The sequence below is a fragment of the Trichomonas vaginalis genome, chromosome V, assembly GCF_026262505.1.
Source record: "Trichomonas vaginalis G3 chromosome V, whole genome shotgun sequence".
Classification (NCBI taxonomy): Eukaryota; Parabasalia; order Trichomonadida; family Trichomonadidae; genus Trichomonas; species Trichomonas vaginalis.
Window position 1 is genome coordinate 19,142,051 of NC_067207.1, and position 19,726 is coordinate 19,161,776.

Genomic DNA, 19,726 nt, shown 5'->3' on the forward strand with positions numbered 1-19,726 from the left:
GTTAATCAAATTTAACACATCCTTTATTTAAATCAACTATTATTTTTCCATGTTCACCTAATTGCTGATATTGTGTGTAAAGTTCATTAATGCTCATTGGTAAATTCACTTGATAAAGCATAACGTTCAACTGTTGACGACTAAACCCACTGAAAATGAAAAGGTTGATAGATTTGATTTAATGTTTGTGCTTAATGCTTTGAAATATTGAACAGCCATAAAGAATGAACACTGAATGTGTCGACATTGAGTTAATAACTGATTAAAATATGATTTCTCATTTGTTATTAGTTTTGATTTCACTGCATCATCTAGAAAAATGAGTGAATGCAAAAATTCTTTATCAAAATTTGAAATGGAAAGTGTTTCAAATAATTCATCCCGTTGTTTATCAATAATTTTATCCTCTAATCCTTGCTTCTTGATTGTATTATATAATTCTTTATACATTAAAAAGTTTTTTAAATAATCTTCTGCTTCTTCTTGTGATAAATAAATAATTGGAATTTTGATTAAATGCTTTAAAGATTCAAATGTATCATCTGAAGGTGAACCTGAACGGTTGATATAAATTAACACATGTGAATGGGGGAAGTGTTAGCAATAATGATAATTTGTTTTAATATCGTTAATGTTTTACCTTTATTTTGTTTACCAATTGCTGCAGTGATTGAATTTAAGTAACATTCAGAATATGGAATTTTCATTAATTTTTCCTTAGATAGAGCATTTCTATTATCACTCAATGCTTCATTAATCATATCATCTACGTATGTATTATATACTCCTGCTAATTCTTCATAAGGGGTGGATGAATTTAAATCCATTTAATCAAAAATAAATTTATAATTTTAAACATTTCTATTCATCAATATTTCATCATATGAACTTCTATACTGTGGTGGTGTACCTGTTGAATGATATTTCAAACCTTCATCCGGTGTCCATGTCCAATATGTAGTCCTAGTAAACCAAACCTGAGGAGGATTTGTCACCTTTGAACAGTAAGTGTCATTTTCACCCTGAATGATTGGATAAGCTTTCACTTGTACTGTAACTTGTGAGTTGAAAGTTTCTAATCCATCAAAGAATATACCCGCTCCATCACGTTGAACTGGAATAGTGCATAAGAATGAAGTTTGGTCTTTCCATGTTCTAGCTAATGGCGTGCCATCATCTGCATTCAGTGGTCTAGTTAATGAGTCCTCGTATTCTTCCGTGCATTCATTCACTCCATCTAAATCAGAAGCTTGAAGCATACGTGTAAAGAATATGTCACCCACTGTGGTCATCGCTTGATCGGGGAAGTTTCTGGAATCTATAGTGACCTGAAGACCTCGAAGCATTGGATTTTCTAAAACTGTTCTTTGCATTGCATTCTTCGGAAATGTTAACACAACATCTGTAACATTATGAAGAGCGTATGAGAAATCTGAGCTAATACCTTCAGGAGTGATGCAACCTCCATTTAGTGAACGAACGTCAATATGTTGAGCTGGAATCATGAATGGATCTTCCTTACTGAATAAACGTGGTATTGCTTTAACTGATTCTTCAATTAAACCGTATCCTGGTGTAATACATTTATCCTCTAAAACTTCCATCTTTGTGCATGAAATAATAACGTCATCAACTGTTGCGTCAGCAGATGTAGCGGCTAAGCTTGTAATTAATTTGGCAGGAAGTCCGATTTGTTGGAATTTGCGATCATATTTATAAACATGATTCATAATCTTTTCATAATTTTCATCAGTTATCTTTTCATAAACGTAATTTTGTAAATCAGCAACTCTTAACGGGTCAACCTGACAAAATACTAAAGTATCCCTGAAAACATAATATTTAAGAATGATATCACCAAATGATTTAGGATAATCATCGAACGCCTGAAATGCTAACAAATCATTTACCGGAATAATCATATCAAAAGTGACATCAACTTCTTTTTGCTTCTTGAAAACTTCTGAAGGGTCAATATATTTACCACATACTGAGTTATCATATTTTTGAACATTATTATATAACGAATGAACAAACTTTTTAACTTTCCTTTCTGATTTTGGTTTATATGTTGCAAATGCGAAAGATTCACGGGCGCAATCCATTTGAAGATAACCGGCATCACCTCATTCAGTTTCTACTTCTAATTGTTTAAAGTTTTGATTTGATGATTTGTAACCAACGAATAAACGCATACATTTAAAAGCGGCATCACATGTGAAAGCTTTATTTGAAACTAGAGTTACTTTAACTTTGCGTTTAATATATGTGTCACCTAATTGGTTCACATCATGAGCTGGATTTGTAATTCTTAAATGAGTTTGTTTATCATCAAAATATGGAGTATCAGAGTCATAGCATGAACTTTCAAGTTCTCTATAATATCTTCTACCATCATTCTTTGCGAATATTTCATTTATCTTTTCAAATGAATGAAACACATTTCCATTAATCGGTTTAGTGTTTGGCACTAAATAGTTAGTCGTCATTTATTAAAAAATAAAAAATAAAAATTAAAAGATGAAAATGAATTTTTAATTTTAATGAAATAATTAACTATGGCTGCAGGTATATTTAAGAAACTGTGGGATAAAGTAAAAAGAGGAGCGAGTAAAGTTTGGGAAACATTGAAGAAGGGAGCAAATTGGATATTTAAGAATAAAGAAGCAATTAGTGACGTTGCTGAATCAATAACACCAAAAGCTGCCCCAATAAGAGAAATTTTAAATAAAGGAGAAAAAGTTTATCAAAGACTACAACCGATACTAAGATAAAAATAATTTTAAGCCGCTAAGCGGTGAGATGATCCATAGGATCTCATATTTATTTTTCCACTATCTACCACCTATTTTATTAAGTATTCCTTCAGCTATTCCACCAACTACGTTACCTGCTTGTGCTCCCATCGCCGGATTACCTGCTTTAGTACCTAATACTCCACCTATGATAGTTCCTGCCGTTTTCGCTACTGGTGCCAAAAAGTTTGCAACGGGTTTAATAATCTTTTTATAAACCCAACCCGCAGCTTTCTTAATTCCATCCCATAATTTTTTAAAGAATCCTGCCGCCATTTCTGATTTAATATTAATTAAAAATTCATTTTCATCACTTATATTCTAATTTTTATTTAATGATAAATGAAACCGATTTTAAAAATAAATGAAACAAAGGAGGATGAAATAAATGAGAGTGAAGATGTTCAACAAAAAATTAACGTTGTTAAACCAATTACTGAAATAAAAAATTTTTCATCTGTTGAAGAATTTAATGACTATTATGCTAATAATAAAAAATTATTTGAAGAATTGACAACATGTAAATTGAATAAAATGTTTAAAGGGGAACAGGACAAATTTGCCACACGGCACTTTTTTTAAAAAAAATTAATGGAGCGGAGCGATACTCTGCTGCAGGAGCCCCAAGGCTCCCAATCATTACGAAAGGGAGCCTCAGGGCTCCTGAGAATCCATCAGCAGAGGCCTTTTCATTTGGCCTCTGCTGATCAAAGATTCGGCGAAGCCATTCTTCGTCTCAGGAGCCCCAAGGCTCCCAATCATTACGAAAGGGAGCCTCAGGGCTCCTGAGAAACCTCTTTGAGAAGGTTTTCTTAAAGAAAACCTTCTCAAAGATGATTGTCAGCATTCACTCAAAATCTACCAAGAGTTTCAAAGTTTCAAATCTATCTGAAATGAAGCTTTGAATCTCTTGTATATCTAATTGTAGAGGTACCTTTTCAAAATGTCTTCTATTGATTAAATTTAATCAGTAAAAGTCATTTTGAAAAGGTACATCTCTATAATTGCTATTGAGCATTCACTCTTGGAACCTTGAAGCTCTTGTGTAGTGCATGAAAACTCCAAGATTCTAGCATAAAACATATATCATAGACATAATTTCTTCAAATATAATTTAAGGTTATTTTTTAAAAATTAGAAAAGCGTAATTTAAGGTTATTGAAAAAGTGACACTTGGCGAATTTGTCCCGCACTCTGTTTAAAGTTGATGGATTCAAAATTTCAAAAATAAAGGGGGTGGTTAGTTTGAAATCTATTCCCCAATCAAGAATCACCTCATTAATGAAAATAGATGATTTAACAAAAAGAATAGAAGAGATTGAAGAAAGAATGAATCAAATAATTAATTTCATAAATTCAAATAATCATTAGTTTCAATTTCTTTTTCTCATTTATGAGGTCTTTGATTATGACTCCATTGATTCCATTCATGATTTAAACAATGTTTAATTAATCGCGGAATATCTGACATCATCTATATATAGCTTCTTTTAATGTGTTTATTACATCATTTATGGGTTGAGTGTAAATGTCTTACAATTTTGTATCATTTTTAAATCTTGATTTATTCAAAAACGTAAGAATAAAAACCGTAAGAATCATTCATTTTTACTTCATATGTTAAAAAAAATGATACAAAATCGTTCAATATTGTATGAATTCTTACGTTTACAAAAAAGGTCACACAACCCTTCAACATATACTACTTTCCATGATATCATTGTATATTTTACCATTATTTGGCCATCAATTAATATATGTAAATTCCTTTTTAAATTAGCGATTAAAACTTAAAACTATAAAAATCTGTTAATTGTCACTTTTTCAAATAGGCCTGATCAATAATCGATTTTAATGTCATAATTATAATAATGCCCAATAATCACTTTTAAATCTCACATAAAAACGAGGGGTATTAATCAAAATAAAATCATATCACATTTATAGTTTACAAAATCAATTCAAACCAAGACGATAGAAATATAATGTTTGGCTTTGGACTCCCACCAGCTGCACCAAAACTTGTATCCCTCCTCGAAGAGCCAAACCCATCTCTTCAAGCAATTCTCTCAGATGACAGCTGCATTCGCGCTTTTAGACAAAATTTTACTAGTTTATCGAAATTTATAAACGAACGCGCTGTTGAAGTACTCGCATGCGCATTAAGCAACGATCCTAATGCTTTACGCGCCTACCAGTTATTCGGTGTTGAAAATGATTCACTGCTTATTACCATTAGCAACACTCCAAGCTGGCTTGACGAAGTTTCCAAGGAAGTTTTCAACGAGAACCCTGACGAGGTTTATATTAACAGGTTTGCTCATATCACAGAACTTATTGCTTTGAAGAAGCCAAGCTTATTATTCAAAGATGTATCTTATGTCGACAAATTCTTCCCATATATCCATCTTCGTGCCGTTTATGGAATTTTCGAATCATTATTTGTTATAACAGAGCTCTCTCTCGATGAAGTTCAGAACCAAATGAGTTCATCGGATTTCCTCGAGAAACTTCTTGATTATCTCAAGTCGATATCCGATTCACAGGATCCATACACAGAAGGCCGCGCTTCCAGCATCTACAAGCTTATTTCCTTGATGTCAAACAGTGACAAAATGAAACCAAAAGTACAAGACCCAAAGATCATTCCAAAGCTTCTCTTAAACTTCGCTATATCCGATCCACGCATTCTTGAGAACAAGTGGCAAGCAGTTTACGATGTTTTGTCAGAAAGCACAGCCAACCTTCTTATGCCAGAAATTAACACAATCATTGGATTCCTTGATTTCGAAAACACATACTACCCACACCAGGTCATCGCTATCAACCTTCTTGTGAAGTTAGCCTTAAATCTCGAGGAAGTCCGCAAGATCCTCGAGGGAGCTCATATCGAAGATAAATTCGTAGCTATTCTTCAGCACTTCCCTCAATATACTTTCGCTCATCTCGCAATCAAGAATTATTGCATCCAACTTAAGGACTACAAAGAACTTTCCGTCCCTGTTATTAAGAAGATCATTGACTTCGCTAATATTGCTATTTGTGATGATACTACAGCTGTCGTAACTCGTGCTATTATCTGGGAACTCGTCGCTGAATGCAAGAAGCAGGATGTCCTCCAGGATCCAATTGCTGGACTCTCTGATACGGCTAAGGAAATCTTAAACAACTTAGATAAGTTGTCTGAAACTCAATATGGTGGTGAAGTGCCAGAAAACCAGCCAGTAGGTGATGATGGATTAAGTAGCCTTACCCCGGAGCAGATCATGACTCTCCTTCGTTTTCTTACAAGCGGTCATTAAATATGATAACTTTTATTTTTTTCTGAAATTAAATATTTCTTTTATAAATCACTTAAATCAAATCAAGTCTTTTTTGTTAACGAACAATCATAATCTCACCATAAAAAAAATATATATTTTAAAATTTTCAAAAACTCTTTGTTTTAACCTTATTAATGTATTATACTCCTAATAACTTGATTATAGATCAAGTCTCACTTCTCGGAACCGATATCGGGGAAAATTTGATTATCTTCATGATTTTCATGAATAGATAACGTAGAACAGTGTTTATCGATGAATAAAATATTATTTTATAATTTAATTATGGTTTTAAGGTTGGTTCATGAGTTTCGATATACAATCCTTTCAAATTTGAACTTGGATCATGTGAAATAAAAGCTTAGGAGTTATGCATTACATTTTACATAAAATCGATTACACATCACTGAACAAAACTGTTTTTTTGGGAAAAAATTTTTTGTCTGAACAACTTTGAAAAAAGTGTTTGAAATGTTATAGGCAATTTATTATCGCCTTAATTAAGGGTTTCGTTTTGCTAAAATTGTCACTTTTATAGCATATTTGTTTTTGGATGTTTTGCGAAACCAAAAAAAAAAACTATGATATACAATGTGTGTGTAAAGAAAATACTTTATTTACTAGTTAAAAAATCATTTGGTATTGATCAAGTTATTTTTTCTGGATAAGATATTATATGGATAATTGGATAGAAAATACAATTATATAATCTTGTACCTGGTTTAATTAAGCTAATTGTCATCAGAAACTTGTAATTTTTATGAATTTCAGATTTTCTTTTCATTACTGCTTTTCTTAATAGGTCAAGTTCTTATTTACGTTATAAAGTATGATATTTACAAATATCAAGTTATCATGTTTTTTGAGAAATTATGAGAAACAAACAAAAATGAAAAAGATAGGAATAGCAATGAATAGTGATGTGGGTATAGAAAATGTAAGAGATATGAATGCAAAGCAATCAGTATTTAGGATATTGACCATAGATTTCGAAAAAAAAATGCTGCATATTGAGCGAAAACTATGATTATATTATAAGGCTGTCCTTTAAAGCATAATGAAACTATTCCCTTTTCATTTTAATCGAATAAGATAGTAAAGATTTTTGAATTAGCTAGAAACTGATGAGATGTTTTCACAAATCAGATTTTTAATCTCTATAATGCAGAATTCACTCAATATCTCAATTTTGATATTGCGAGATATTTTTGCTATCGGTTTCGCAATTTTGACACAATAGCAAGAGGGTTCTATAAGCATTATTATCAACGTAGAATCTGAATATCATATCAGAAAATGTCGCAAATCTGACATTTACCCGACCAAATAGCAAAAATAATTGAATACTTTTCGCAAAAACTTTAAAAATCGATAAAAATATGAAATATAGATATTAAAGAGACTTTTTATATAATATTCATAAAGATTTTCCAAAAATATGATACCGCAAAATTAAAAAAGTGACGTCTTGAGTGGAGTCAAAGGTCGAAATTGCTAGCTAAATGTTTTTTTAGCGAAATTGCGTATTGTACGTTTTTTCGCAAAACGAAACCCTTACCTTAATCAATTCAAATTAAAAGAATGCATTCAAAAAAAATTTCAGAATTTATATTGAGAGAGGGTCAAAGTTGCTATTTGTCACTTTTCCACAAGAATATAATGGGGGAAAAGTTATCATATAGTTGATCTCATTCACTGAGGTGAGAGATGCATGTAGTGTAATGTGATAAACAGTGGGATTGCTGCTCTAAGTCCTAGGTTCGAGACGCATTGGCTTCATTTTTCTCTTTTTTATTGACGTAAACTATTCAATTTTTGTGTTCTCCATTCAAATTTCAGAATTTTTTTTTGCAGATTTCACGCTACATTCGAAGTTACCTTTTGTAACAATCACCACTGCCTACGAAAGACGAAAGTGTGTCACGATTTCACCCGGAAATCCGACGGTTGTTTAAGAGTAAGCACTTTTGGCACCTACTCAATTTATATTTAGTATGCTCTCTTCTTTCCTCTCCCGTACTTTTGCCAACGAGTCTGTTATGGCCGGTTTACGCGAAACCATCCAGAAAGTCGCCCTTGACTTCCCACAGAAGAATTTCCAAGAGCATTACAAGAGATGGGGCGAACACATCTATACAGAGGGAACAAGCATCAAGGACCAAAAGAAATTCGATCAGTTCCTTAAGATTACAAAGTCCGACATCGAGGCACTTAAGCGCCAGGTCGTAATTCAGAAGATGTACTTGGAGTAAGTTAATATTTCTATGTTAGTAATACTTCAAGTTTAGAAGTAACGCACTATTTAAAAAATAAGTTCTAATCTCTTTTCATATACTACGAATTTCCATATTTTCAAAAAATAATTCTATTATTTTTGTTTAATTTCATTAATGTCCGATCAGATTAAGCATATTTGAAATGTCATTTGAAGGGTTATGATTTTATATGCATTAAACATTCAAATTCTTATAATGTATCTGATTTATATATCAAATTTTTAATTATTAAATGATAGAAGTCAGAAATTTTGGGTGAAAATGATTTATTTGCAATAATAACATATTTCTATCGATTTGGTTCCTTAAAATAAAGACATGAAATCTCCAAATTTTTTTCAAAATCCAAAAAATGATGAAAAATTTATACGAAATCTTCTTGAATAAAAAGATTTTGATTTTTTTTTGGAAAAATCAAGGACATAAATTAGCTTCAGAATGTAAAAGAAAAGCATTTTCAGCAGATTTCAGACGAGAAAAGAGAATTTTTCGAGATATTTCTATACGAAAAGTCTAATTTACTAAGTAATATTTAATATTTATTTCTTAACTTCAATTGTATGATCTTCCTTAACCTGATAGATAACCAAAACCTTAGACTCACCTCCGATATCTTTATTGAGGGAATGATCGATTTTGAAGTTAGCTGGGATGTTAACAATTCGTACTATTTCCTGGCATAGGGCAGTAATCTGTTCTGGGCTTTCAGCGGTCTGATGCCAAATAGATAAGTTATAAACTTTCGGACGAGGTGAAATTGTAATGCCGATGACATCTGGCGGGAGTTGGCCACCGATGAGGCAAAGTACAAACTTTTCCCAAAGCGATGGCCCTAAAAATGGAGACAAGCGAGTGATACGAATTAAGAATGAACCACCGTTGATATTTTCTGGATCTTCTCTCATAGCACGTGAGTCGTTCTTGAAGATATGAATGCCATTTTTAATTACAATATTTGAAATTGGTTGGAGATGTGAATAAACTTGCCAAAATTCTTCAACTGTATTGACTTTTGCGAGGAGTTTGATCATCTTGACGTAGTCTGATTCTCCTTCTTGATTTGTGAATGAATAAATGGACCATGGATTGCTAAGAGGATGACTCATTTTATTTATATTATGTGAAAAAAAAATAGCCCGAAAAAAAAACTTTCACTTGGCCGCATCAATTTAGAACTATGTCTTACGACTTCTTAACTTATTGAACCGATCTATTGGGATATACTGATGACATTTCAGATGAATTTCATAATAAAATCAACCGATGGCAATTTGACAGGAAATTCGTCGTCGTCAGAGATTATTTTCCAAAAATAACTCAAAAATTCATATGAGAATTTATATTAGTTTATTTATTTCACATTAATATCATCTAATGAAGAGGTTCATTTTGATCAAATTATTTGTTTATAAATCTTTCCGTGTAAACATTACAAAATATACAATTTTTTGAAAGGAATAAGGAAAATTTTTTGAATAAAAAAACTCGTTTTTTTAGGTATCTCACGGAATGAAGCGTTTCTTGAACGATTCATTCCGGAAAGAGTCAGATGCAAAGATATTAAATGCTATTACATGCAGAAGAAAGCCGAGTTCAGCATTTGCAGCTCTTCCTCCTCTGAGAGAAGTTAATTCTATCTCTCAACACCAAGGGATCACAGAAGAAGATGCACTGAATGTATACTTAGAAAAGTGTAGTGAACTCGATATTGATACCCATCCGATCGCACAAAAGAGATTTATCGAACAATTCATGAATGCTGTTGGAAACAAGTGTTTAAATTTCTCAGCTTTGGGATTAGGAGAAAGTTCAGTTGTTCCTATTGTCCGTTTGATACTTCAAAACCCAAATTATTCAGTTCTAGATTTATCACAGAATAAAATCGGAGAAAAGGGAGCACAGTGCATCGGACAGTTATTAATTAATGATACACAACTTATTAGTCTTGATTTGCGTTCAAACAATTTATCTCCAACAGCCTTGACTCATATCTTCAGAGGTCTGAAAAGAAATACACATTTAGTATCTTTAGATCTTAGTGCAGTTGATAGTGTTAGCAGAAATCGTGTAGGTGGCGAAACTATCAAAGATCTTGCAAAATTACTTGCATTTAATACTACTTTATCATCGTTAAATATTGCAACATGCGGTATATCAGGTGAGGCATTCAAACTAATTGGAGAAGCGTTAACTTACAATAAAGGATTAGATTATTTAAATCTTTCGGAAAATAGATTGAAATTCAACGGAGTTACAGCATTATTTACTCGAGACAGATCTATGGCTAACATTACTACGCTTGTTTTATCTTCTACTTCCATTCCAGATTCATCTTCATCAATTTTATGCGACAGAATAGCGAAATCACCAAGTTTACGCACAATAGATCTTTCAAATAACACATTGGGCAAGAAATTTATTAACGATCTTTACAAAGCATTGCAAAATGGCTCCAAATTACAAAAAATCATACTTTCCAACAACAGAATTGACTCTTCATGCAGTTCCAACTTATATTTAATGCTAAGGAACACATCCTCCATCGAATCATTGAATTTAAGTGGAAATCCACTTGGAGATGACACAATTAAGATGCTTGGATCGGCAATTGTTGAAAGTCAGAGCATAAAACACCTCAATTTAACAAATGTGATGTGTGCAGATACAGGAGCAATTGCTCTTGGCGATGCTTTGGCCAAATCAAAATTATTAACAAGATTAAATTTGACGGACAACAAAATTGGCGATGATGGAGGTGTTGCCATCACTAAAGGACTCATGAAGAATACAACGATGATCTCTATAAGCCTCAGATCCAATAGAATGAAAGATCTCGCAATTGCTCATTTCGTAGAGCTCCTAAATACGAACAAAACCCTTCAAGACGTCGACCTGAACATGAATGACTTCTCGTACAAAGCGCAGAGAGCTCTAAAAGAGACACAACAGCGAAGAAACACAAATATGAACGGTTGTGCTGTAGAAATTGCAGAAGATGAATTAAACAGACTCCAAGGACGAAGAAAAGACTACTACGAGCTTTGCAAACGCGTAAAAGAGGAAAACGCACAAGTAGAAGAAGCCAGAGAAATATTAGCTCAAAAAAAGAAAGAACTAGAAAATGTAAGAGAAAGAGCAAAAAATACCAAAAAAGAAAGTGATGAAAAGTATCAATTACTTAAGATTGAACATGAGAAAGTTGCTGGAGAACGAAGAGACATCATGCAGAAGATGGGAGAACTGAAAACAATCATTGAAAAGGAACACAATGAAATGCAGAAACAACTGAATGAACTTGAAGTCAAAAACAATTTCCAAGAGAAACATGTACAAAGAAATGAAGGAATAATGAATGAAGTGAAGTTCCAAGTTGGTTCAAGTGTTGGAGATTTGAAAGATCAATTCGAAAACATGAGAGATCAGTTGGACCAACTCATTCAGGAAGCAACTCACATCAAGAACAGGATGAAGAAGAAACAGGAAGAAGCAGAAGCAGCGGAAAGGAAGAAACAAGAAGAAGAGGAAGCTGCAAAGAAAGAAGCGGAAAGACTGGAGAAAGAAGCAAAAAAGAAGAAAGAAGAAGAGGAAGAATCTTCAAAGATGCTGACAATTGATGAATTAAGAAAAATGGCCCAACAAAAACAAAAGAAGAAGAAATCTAAGAAATAACCATGTATATTTATATTTATATTATTTGTTTTGTATATAAAAAATTTTGTTTATAATTTTTTTTTATTCATCATGATTGTTATTCGCAAATTGAACTGATTCATAATTGATGAAGTATATGAAGATTGGGTTTAATTTTATGTCTAATTGAACAGAATCAGATTTTTTGTCTCCTTTCCCCTATAGATAAAGCACCTTTTACAGAAATTTTGTGGACCATATAATTCCTTTTTATAGTGTCATGTTTTGTTCATTCAATGAAAATATATTCGCGATACCCACTAGACTATAGATGTACTTATTACTTTAGACAATTTCCTCTCAAACTCTTCAGATTGCAAGATAGAAACACTCAAAGTCTCATAAAAATTTTAATAAGGAGTTTTCTAAAAAAGTACATCATGAATCATTTAAAAGAGTAACTGATCCAAATGAATCCTGCTAGACACTATATATGAATGCAATTCATCATGTTCTTGTCCTATTTTGCTGTTGTTGCTGAGTGAATGAACCTTTTTTTTTAGGAAATTCGCCCCGCTAGATTATAGGTGATTTTTTTTTTCATTCATACAAAATTTGGAGTTAATATTTTCAACAGTATAAGTTATTATCACTCTTTGAGTCAATGTATAGAGTTTACTGTTATAATATGCCATAATTTTATTTTGTAAATTGAATTAATTGATGGCAACAACAGATTTAATAGCAAAGATAATATTTCAAGATAGATCAATGGTATTTGCTGAACCAGACAAGGAAGATAAATTCAGTGAATTCGCAGAATACGCGAGGAAACAATTTAATATTGATCCCTCACTCGATTTTTATCCAAATCCAATAACAAAAAATTTTCGAAACAAAAAGATAAAAGATATCCAAGATAAAGGCGTTTTAGAAATCAATCTTATTTCAAAATTTGAACAAATTGAAGAAACATCAGAAAGTACAACTTGTGAAGAGAAATCATTTTTGTCAGATAATACAGACGAAGATGCGGAACAAATAATCAGGGAATCTCAATATTATATAGCTGAACAAGATCCATAAATAATCATGGAACATAGTTTGCGTTTCATAATCGTTATAATAGTTTATATCTGGACTTCAAGAAACAAATCAAATGATTAATTCCCACTAGTTATCGAATTAGCGAATAATTGATGTAATGTGGAGAAATATACATGTTAGATAATATTACTCTATGACATTTCATGCTTTATTTTATATATAATATTTCAGATTTATATTTCGGGAATATTAGCATGGGTTGATGAAAAAGTGCTTTATTTATTCGATATATAGATATTTTTTCATTAGAAATAACCCAACGTTTTGTTGATTTAAAAATCTCATTAAAATTATTGTATTTCAGAAAAGATATTATGATTTTTTTGTATGAATAAAATGCACTTATACATGTTTTTTAAACCCTCTTTGAACAGGCTCGTAGAGTAGGGGTAATTTTAGCTAAAAGTGACACGCCTGTAAAAAGTGACACACCCTTCACGGGTGTGATTACCGATCGGTAATTTCGACAGTTTAGAATTTAAAATTTTTTATGGAACTGTTGCGAGTTTCATAAAGAATTTAAGGAATATAAGCAAAGATTTGAATCAAAATCTTAGACCTAAGCCGCTCGATTCGCTCGCGGCTTCCGCGAATTACAGATCAGCAAAGATTTGAATCAAAATCTTCGAACTAAGCCGATCGCTTCGCTCGCGGCTTTCTTTATTATTTTAAATTTGCATATTTCCATCAAAAGTTCATAAGGTAAAAAATTTCGTTTATTTTTACTAAGAAAAAAAAGGTTTTTGATAATAAATTTATTTTATTTCGAAAAAGTAGCAATAATCGTAAAAGGGTATTGATAGGCTTGCTAAAGTAACTAATTTTAGCTGTCAAATACTTTTGTATTTTGAAGTAAATTAGTATAAATTTGTTTTTACTTTTATTTCGAAAAAGTAGCAATAATCGTAAAAGGGTATTGATAGGCTTGCTAAAGTAACTAATTTTAGCTGTCAAATACTTTTGTATTTTGAAGTAAATTAGTATAAATTTGTTTTTACTTTTATTTCGAAAAAGTAACAATAATCGTAAAAGGGTATTGATAGGCTTGCTAAAGTAACTAATTTTAGCTGTCAAATACTTTTGTATTTTGAAGTAAATTAGTATAAATTTGATATTATTTTAACTCCCTTTGAAAACCTCAGTTTTCCATACAGAGGGAACGGGAATAGCATCCAATATTCCCTGAGAATGGTTGCGCATTCTCAGTTCCCTCTATATTTCGAACGAAGCTCTCATCGGTCTTTTTTTTTAATACTAAACGTTTTTTTCCCCTGTCACTTTCAGCTAAAATTTGGGTTTGCCCAGGCTCGTATACCATCTTTTCTACCAATTTTTTGCAATCTTCAATTGAAAAGGAATTGGATTACACCATCAATTTCCTATGCTTATAGCTTTTTATAAACATATCTAATAACATCAACGACAATAATCGTCTCAAGGTTCTCAAAAACTCTAAACTGAAGAAAATTTTTCTCACTTTTGGGCAGTTCATTTTTAAAACAGTAATGAAAAGACTGAAATGCTAAATCCTTGTATTTTTCTTTCAAATCCGAAATTCATTCTCAAAAAATTCAGAAGGTCGCTGCGATCATTTTTGAATGGCTTTGATTCAATTGAATACAATCGAAAAAAAATTTATAATGATACTTAGACCAAATATGCAATATTCGAAAAATTTGGCGAAAACTTTTTGAATGAATTTTTGATCGGCTTGTTTTTTCATTATTTCTGGTAATTATTATGTCAGTTAGATTGCTTCTCTTTATTAATGTCAATAGTGGAGGAGGTCTAGGACAGACCCTTGCTGATCACTTAGTCAGTGATTCAACAATTAAGATTATTAGACTTCCAAAAGAATTTAACGAGTTCAAGAAACTCAATAAGTCAATTTTATATAATAAAAACCTCAAAGTAGCTATTGCCGGTGGCGATGGATCTGCAAATTGGATTGTACCCGAACTTGCTAAGTTTTACGGATATAATTCAACGAGTTTTCGTCCACCAGTTGCCATTATACCTCTTGGCACAGGCAATGACTTAAGTAGGACCTTAAACTGGGGATCTTCATTCAATATGATTGATTTCCTTGATTTGGGCGAAAGGATAAAAGCAATCAAGAATGGAGAGATCGTTAAGAACATTGACTTATGGAATGTTAACGTCAATGAAACAGGAAACATAGTTAAGGACTATCCAATGATCAATTACTTCTCTCTTGGCGTAGATGCAAACATCGCAAACGATTTTGCAGAAACAAGAATGAATTATCCAATGTTGTTCTTCTCACAAGTATTCAGTAAGCTCATGTATGTACCTCTTACACTCTTCTCCTTGTTTGGACAACCTTTCCTCCATCAATTCTTATCTGGATCGATGATTATGAAGAACAACAAGCTGAAGAAGCTCCGTTTCAGAGATGAATCAAAGACATTCGTTGTTCAGAACATTCCTTACATTTATGGCGGTGCGGACCTCGTCAAAGATAAAAAACACAGATTTGTTGATGATGGAAACTTCGAAGTCATTACACAAGGTGGAGCTCTTTCATTAGGTGCTAGCCATATTGGAATCAACCTCGGAAAACAGCTTGGACAAGCTCATCAATTGAATTTACACTCAAATAAGGAAATGTGTTACCAAGTTGATGGAGAAGCATTCAAAACAAAAGGACCAACATCATTCAAGGTCGAACGTCTCAGAAATTATCCTTTCTTGTACGCTCCTGAACATACTGGCCCATTCTTTGGTTTGTAATGTATTTTTGGTATATGTTGTTAAATATTATTTCTTTCTATGCTTTAACGATTCAATTCTTTTTATAGGATTCTCTTTTTGATCAATATTGATTTTGCATGATTTATTATATAACAGTATTTTTAAGAAATAAGTGAAAACAACTTATGCATCAAAGGGTACTTTTTAACTATTGATAGAATATCGATCATATTTGGTAAGATTTGGAAGAGTCTATTTAAAGTATTTTTCTTATAATTTCCTTATTCCAAATTTCCAGGTTGAATGATTAGATAGTATTTGCTTCTCCGTATTATATGATTTAACATCAATATGATAATCTCCGTTTAAACATATGACATATTGCTGAAGTGTTTCATCTGGAAATATTTTAGCCTGAGGGAATCATGATAAACCAATTAATTTTGAAATGAAAGCATCAGACAAGAAATAATCTCGATTGAGCATGATGACTTCAATTTTTTTATTATCAACATGTATGATTTATTAAAGGGTTTGAGCATACTTTGAAATTACATTGCCCATAATAGATGATTTGCTAATTAGGGGAATTACGAAAATTTCATCTAAATTTTATCGAATAATGTCATGCGGATATAAAAATCCTTGTTTTCATATTCTTTATTTTGATTGCGATTATTCCTAAATTTTGAAAATTTAGCATTTTCGTTGAATGGATCCATTTGAACTTCTCCCTTTACTTGACCAGCAAGGAGAAGAAATTATCCAGAGCGGAAATGACTACTACAGGCCATCTTTTCCATTGAATTTATCAACTCAATCTTTTGTTGAATTATTTCCAATTGTTATTAATACGTTCAACAAAAGAATCATGACCGGATTATGCTATAATATCTCACCGTATATCACAAAGAATAACTTTTTATTCGATAAGAAGCAAATCCAAGAACTTTGGTTAAAATTTGGAGAATTATTACCAAATGTTATTGAACAACCAGCATTTTCGGGATTCCTAGAAGGTGTTTCAATGCTTTCTCTTTATTATGGCAAGGAATCTAAAGAGTTTTTCAAATTTTTAGCTCGATCAAGCGAAAAATTCACTCATCAAGCCGCATTGATCCTTGCAAACTCATATCAATACATCAATAATGACTTTTTCAAGTATAATACAGTATTTGTTTGTAATTTAATGATCCAAAACATAGAAACATTAACTCCATCACAGCATTTGTCATTTGTTCGTATGATGGATCTATTTGACTACGAAAAAATCACTCCTGAGTTAGAAGAAACGTTTATTTACTCATTATGGAAAATTCTCTTCAATAGTGTTGAAAAAGCACCAGGATTAGCTCAAGAATTTGCAGGAGCTCTTCATAAGATCTATTTGGCTCATCCACAATTGTTCAACAAAGAAAATAAATATCTTAGCGAATTATTTGACGACGAAACTAACAAATCATACCAAGAATGGCTACAGTTGTTATCAAATGTCATAGTTTTCACACCGTTTTTCTGTTTCAGTGATATTGAATATTTATTCCATATTTTTGTTTCTTATGAAGCGATGTACATGGGAGAAACATACTCTGTGCATACAAAGAGTCTCAGTGCACTCGATTCCATCTCCGGATTGTTTACACATGTCCAATTAAACCACATTTTACATATTCTCAAAGATGAACTTTCTTCGGCCAATTATCCAGCAAGTATAGCGATCTGGAGCGTAATTGAATTTTTCCTGGCCAATTTTGAAGAAAAAAGTTTAAATGAACTTATTGATGCGATAAACTTAGGATTTACTAACAATTATCCACTCAAAGGACCATTATTCTATGCAATAAGGAACATTGCAAACCAATTGACCCATAAACATGAAGAATTTATTTCATCATTGATTCCTCACATACAAGAGTCAATGGCAGTAGCATACGGAGATGCCGGTGTACAAGCAATGCACATGATGATCGATTTGCTCGATGCAGATATCTTCGAAGCCAGATTATCTCTTTGGAAAATTATTGATGCAGGATTGAATGCTGCAAAGCATGTTATACCTGTGTATTTCGACTATTTGGTTGCATGTGCTCGTAAGATTAATGACCAAACTGAGCAAGATGTCACTTCAATCGCTGTTTATTTACTTGGTGTTGCAGAAACGGCCGGATTGGATGGAGACATCAGGAACAAGGCTCTTGAATCGATCAGCGAGGTCATGGAGTACTATCCGAAAGTATTATCTGAAACAAAAGGAAAAATTGTCCCTGTTTTAGTTGAATTACTCGAAAAGTATAAGGATAAGAGATCAGCAGAGAATGTTTTATCATTCATAGACTTAGACAAAGAAGACCAATTGAAGAATGCCGTTCTAAAAGCCTTGAATGATAAAGAAAATCAATTCAGAACAAAAATTGCTGTCACTTTTGCAAAAATTTGTCAAGAATCGAAAAGTTCTCAAATTTTCCCATTAGAAATAATTGATGAACTTCTTTCCTCTCAAGATGAAATGATATTTAAGAGAGGTATTAAGTGTGCAGCAGTTCTCCATAAAATTATTCCTTCTGAGAAGCTGAATCAGATTATCTCAAAAATTGTTGACTATACGAAGAAATCTAAGTCATCAGGAGTGGTCAATGCATCATTTAGAATACTCAAAACAGTTGTAGATGGTCTAAAAGATCCGAATCTCCCTGTAAATGAGTTAATTTACTGCGCACTTCAAGGAAGACTCGCAATCTTCAATCATATGCCTCCATTCGCATTCCTTGATGAGGCATTCTCAATGTACGGAGCGTTCTCCCACTTCATGAGCAGATTTCCTTCAAAATCTCATCATTTAATGCAAACACTCATCATGTGGATACCTTTAGTACCAAACAAGGTCCTTCCACAGCTCTGTAAACCACTCCAAATCGCTTTAGATAAGGAAATAATGGACGAATCAAATGGAAAGTGTCTTTACGAGATGTTGCTCAAGAGAATCGTTCAGAAAGATTACGGACAACAACCTCTTATCGAAGCAATGCAACTTTCCATTGATTTGGCCGACAGATTTGAGAAATTACCGCTTATGGACTTATTATCTGCTCTTGAAGATGTTTGGGATATGTACAATGATGATTACCATACAATATCATACTTGGGACCAGCGTTCCTTGAAGTTTTGCTTGCAAATCATAAAGAAATTGACCAAAGATCAGGAATTACTCAGCAAATCGCCAAAGCAATTGTTTCCGAAGACTTTGACTTTGACGGACCACAGATGGCTGATCTTTACATCCAATTATACGATTTACAACCGAAATTCTGCAATCCAGACGCAGATGTAGCGATTGTCATGACATATTACCTGACAATGGATGACGAACACCTCAAGGAGATCGGATTCGATGCAGATACACTCCAGGACATGTTCGAAATCTTTAAACAAGACTTAAATGACGACAAAACAATTTTCCCACAATTGACGAATTTCATCAACAGAAAACTCCCAAGAGCTTCAAACAGACTCAAAAAGTTGTACGGAGCTGACAAAGAAAGGCCAATTTTCGAAAAACCTCCTCCACCTCAAGATGACAACCACTGCGGCTGCTGCCACTGCCATGATTGCGATGATCATGACCACCACGACCACTGTCATGATTGCCACTGCGAAGGATGCCATCATCATTAATTTTTTTTTTTATTCATAAATGTTATCTGTAAAATACCTTAAAAATATAATTGTTTTTCTGAGTGCATTACATATCAATCAAAAACAAAAGTCTGTGATAACGTCAAGAATTGAAATTTTCCATCCAAAATATTTGGATTTAAAGGGAAATACCCATATAATATGCATTCTCATAAGTTAGAAAGATCATCCATACAGCTGTTTTTG

The 19,726-nt window shown here is 32.5% G+C and overlaps 8 protein-coding genes and 1 pseudogene across 9 annotated transcripts, besides 3 other annotated features; 7 read left to right on the forward strand and 2 right to left on the reverse strand.

Moving 5' to 3' along the window:
• Positions 1–701: part of a mobile genetic element that runs on past the window's edge.
• A 150-nt stretch (positions 702–851) lies between these two features.
• Positions 852–2,489, reverse strand: TVAGG3_0363750 (annotated as a pseudogene). The gene has a single exon. A coding segment is annotated over exon 1 (1,638 nt).
• Positions 2,490–2,558: 69 nt separating this feature from the next.
• Positions 2,559–2,774, forward strand: TVAGG3_0363760 (uncharacterized protein; the record flags this gene model as incomplete). The annotated part of the gene is made up of 1 exon (XM_001312535.1): positions 2,559–2,774. The coding sequence occupies one exon, from the start codon at positions 2,559–2,561 to the stop codon at positions 2,772–2,774; it is 216 nt and encodes a 71-aa protein (XP_001312536.1).
• A 565-nt stretch (positions 2,775–3,339) lies between these two features.
• Positions 3,340–3,990: a mobile genetic element.
• Positions 3,991–4,634: 644 nt separating this feature from the next.
• TVAGG3_0363780 (armadillo (ARM) repeat-containing protein) lies at positions 4,635–6,369 on the forward strand (the record flags this gene model as incomplete). Its single annotated transcript, XM_001312536.2, has 1 exon — positions 4,781–6,097. The coding sequence occupies one exon, from the start codon at positions 4,781–4,783 to the stop codon at positions 6,095–6,097; it is 1,317 nt and encodes a 438-aa protein (XP_001312537.1).
• A 1,722-nt stretch (positions 6,370–8,091) lies between these two features.
• On the forward strand, positions 8,092–8,448 carry TVAGG3_0363790 (uncharacterized protein; the record flags this gene model as incomplete). Its single annotated transcript, XM_001312537.2, has 1 exon — positions 8,113–8,370. One exon carries the CDS (start codon positions 8,113–8,115, stop codon positions 8,368–8,370), a length of 258 nt encoding a protein of 85 aa, XP_001312538.1.
• A 77-nt stretch (positions 8,449–8,525) lies between these two features.
• Positions 8,526–9,506, reverse strand: TVAGG3_0363800 (translation initiation factor protein; the record flags this gene model as incomplete). Its single annotated transcript, XM_001312538.1, has 1 exon — positions 8,934–9,500. The coding sequence occupies one exon, from the start codon at positions 9,498–9,500 to the stop codon at positions 8,934–8,936; it is 567 nt and encodes a 188-aa protein (XP_001312539.1).
• Positions 9,507–9,890: 384 nt separating this feature from the next.
• On the forward strand, positions 9,891–12,064 carry TVAGG3_0363810 (uncharacterized protein; the record flags this gene model as incomplete). The annotated part of the gene is made up of 1 exon (XM_001312539.1): positions 9,904–12,063. One exon carries the CDS (start codon positions 9,904–9,906, stop codon positions 12,061–12,063), a length of 2,160 nt encoding a protein of 719 aa, XP_001312540.1.
• Positions 12,065–12,747: 683 nt separating this feature from the next.
• On the forward strand, positions 12,748–13,110 carry TVAGG3_0363820 (uncharacterized protein; the record flags this gene model as incomplete). The annotated part of the gene is made up of 1 exon (XM_001312540.1): positions 12,748–13,110. One exon carries the CDS (start codon positions 12,748–12,750, stop codon positions 13,108–13,110), a length of 363 nt encoding a protein of 120 aa, XP_001312541.1.
• Positions 13,111–13,512: 402 nt separating this feature from the next.
• Positions 13,513–14,433: a mobile genetic element.
• Positions 14,434–14,871: 438 nt separating this feature from the next.
• Positions 14,872–15,885, forward strand: TVAGG3_0363840 (protein kinase C-activating G-protein coupled receptor signaling pathway; the record flags this gene model as incomplete). Its single annotated transcript, XM_001312541.1, has 1 exon — positions 14,872–15,885. One exon carries the CDS (start codon positions 14,872–14,874, stop codon positions 15,883–15,885), a length of 1,014 nt encoding a protein of 337 aa, XP_001312542.1.
• A 661-nt stretch (positions 15,886–16,546) lies between these two features.
• On the forward strand, positions 16,547–19,556 carry TVAGG3_0363850 (armadillo (ARM) repeat-containing protein family; the record flags this gene model as incomplete). The annotated part of the gene is made up of 1 exon (XM_001312542.1): positions 16,559–19,519. The coding sequence occupies one exon, from the start codon at positions 16,559–16,561 to the stop codon at positions 19,517–19,519; it is 2,961 nt and encodes a 986-aa protein (XP_001312543.1).
• Positions 19,557–19,726: the final 170 nt, after the last annotated feature.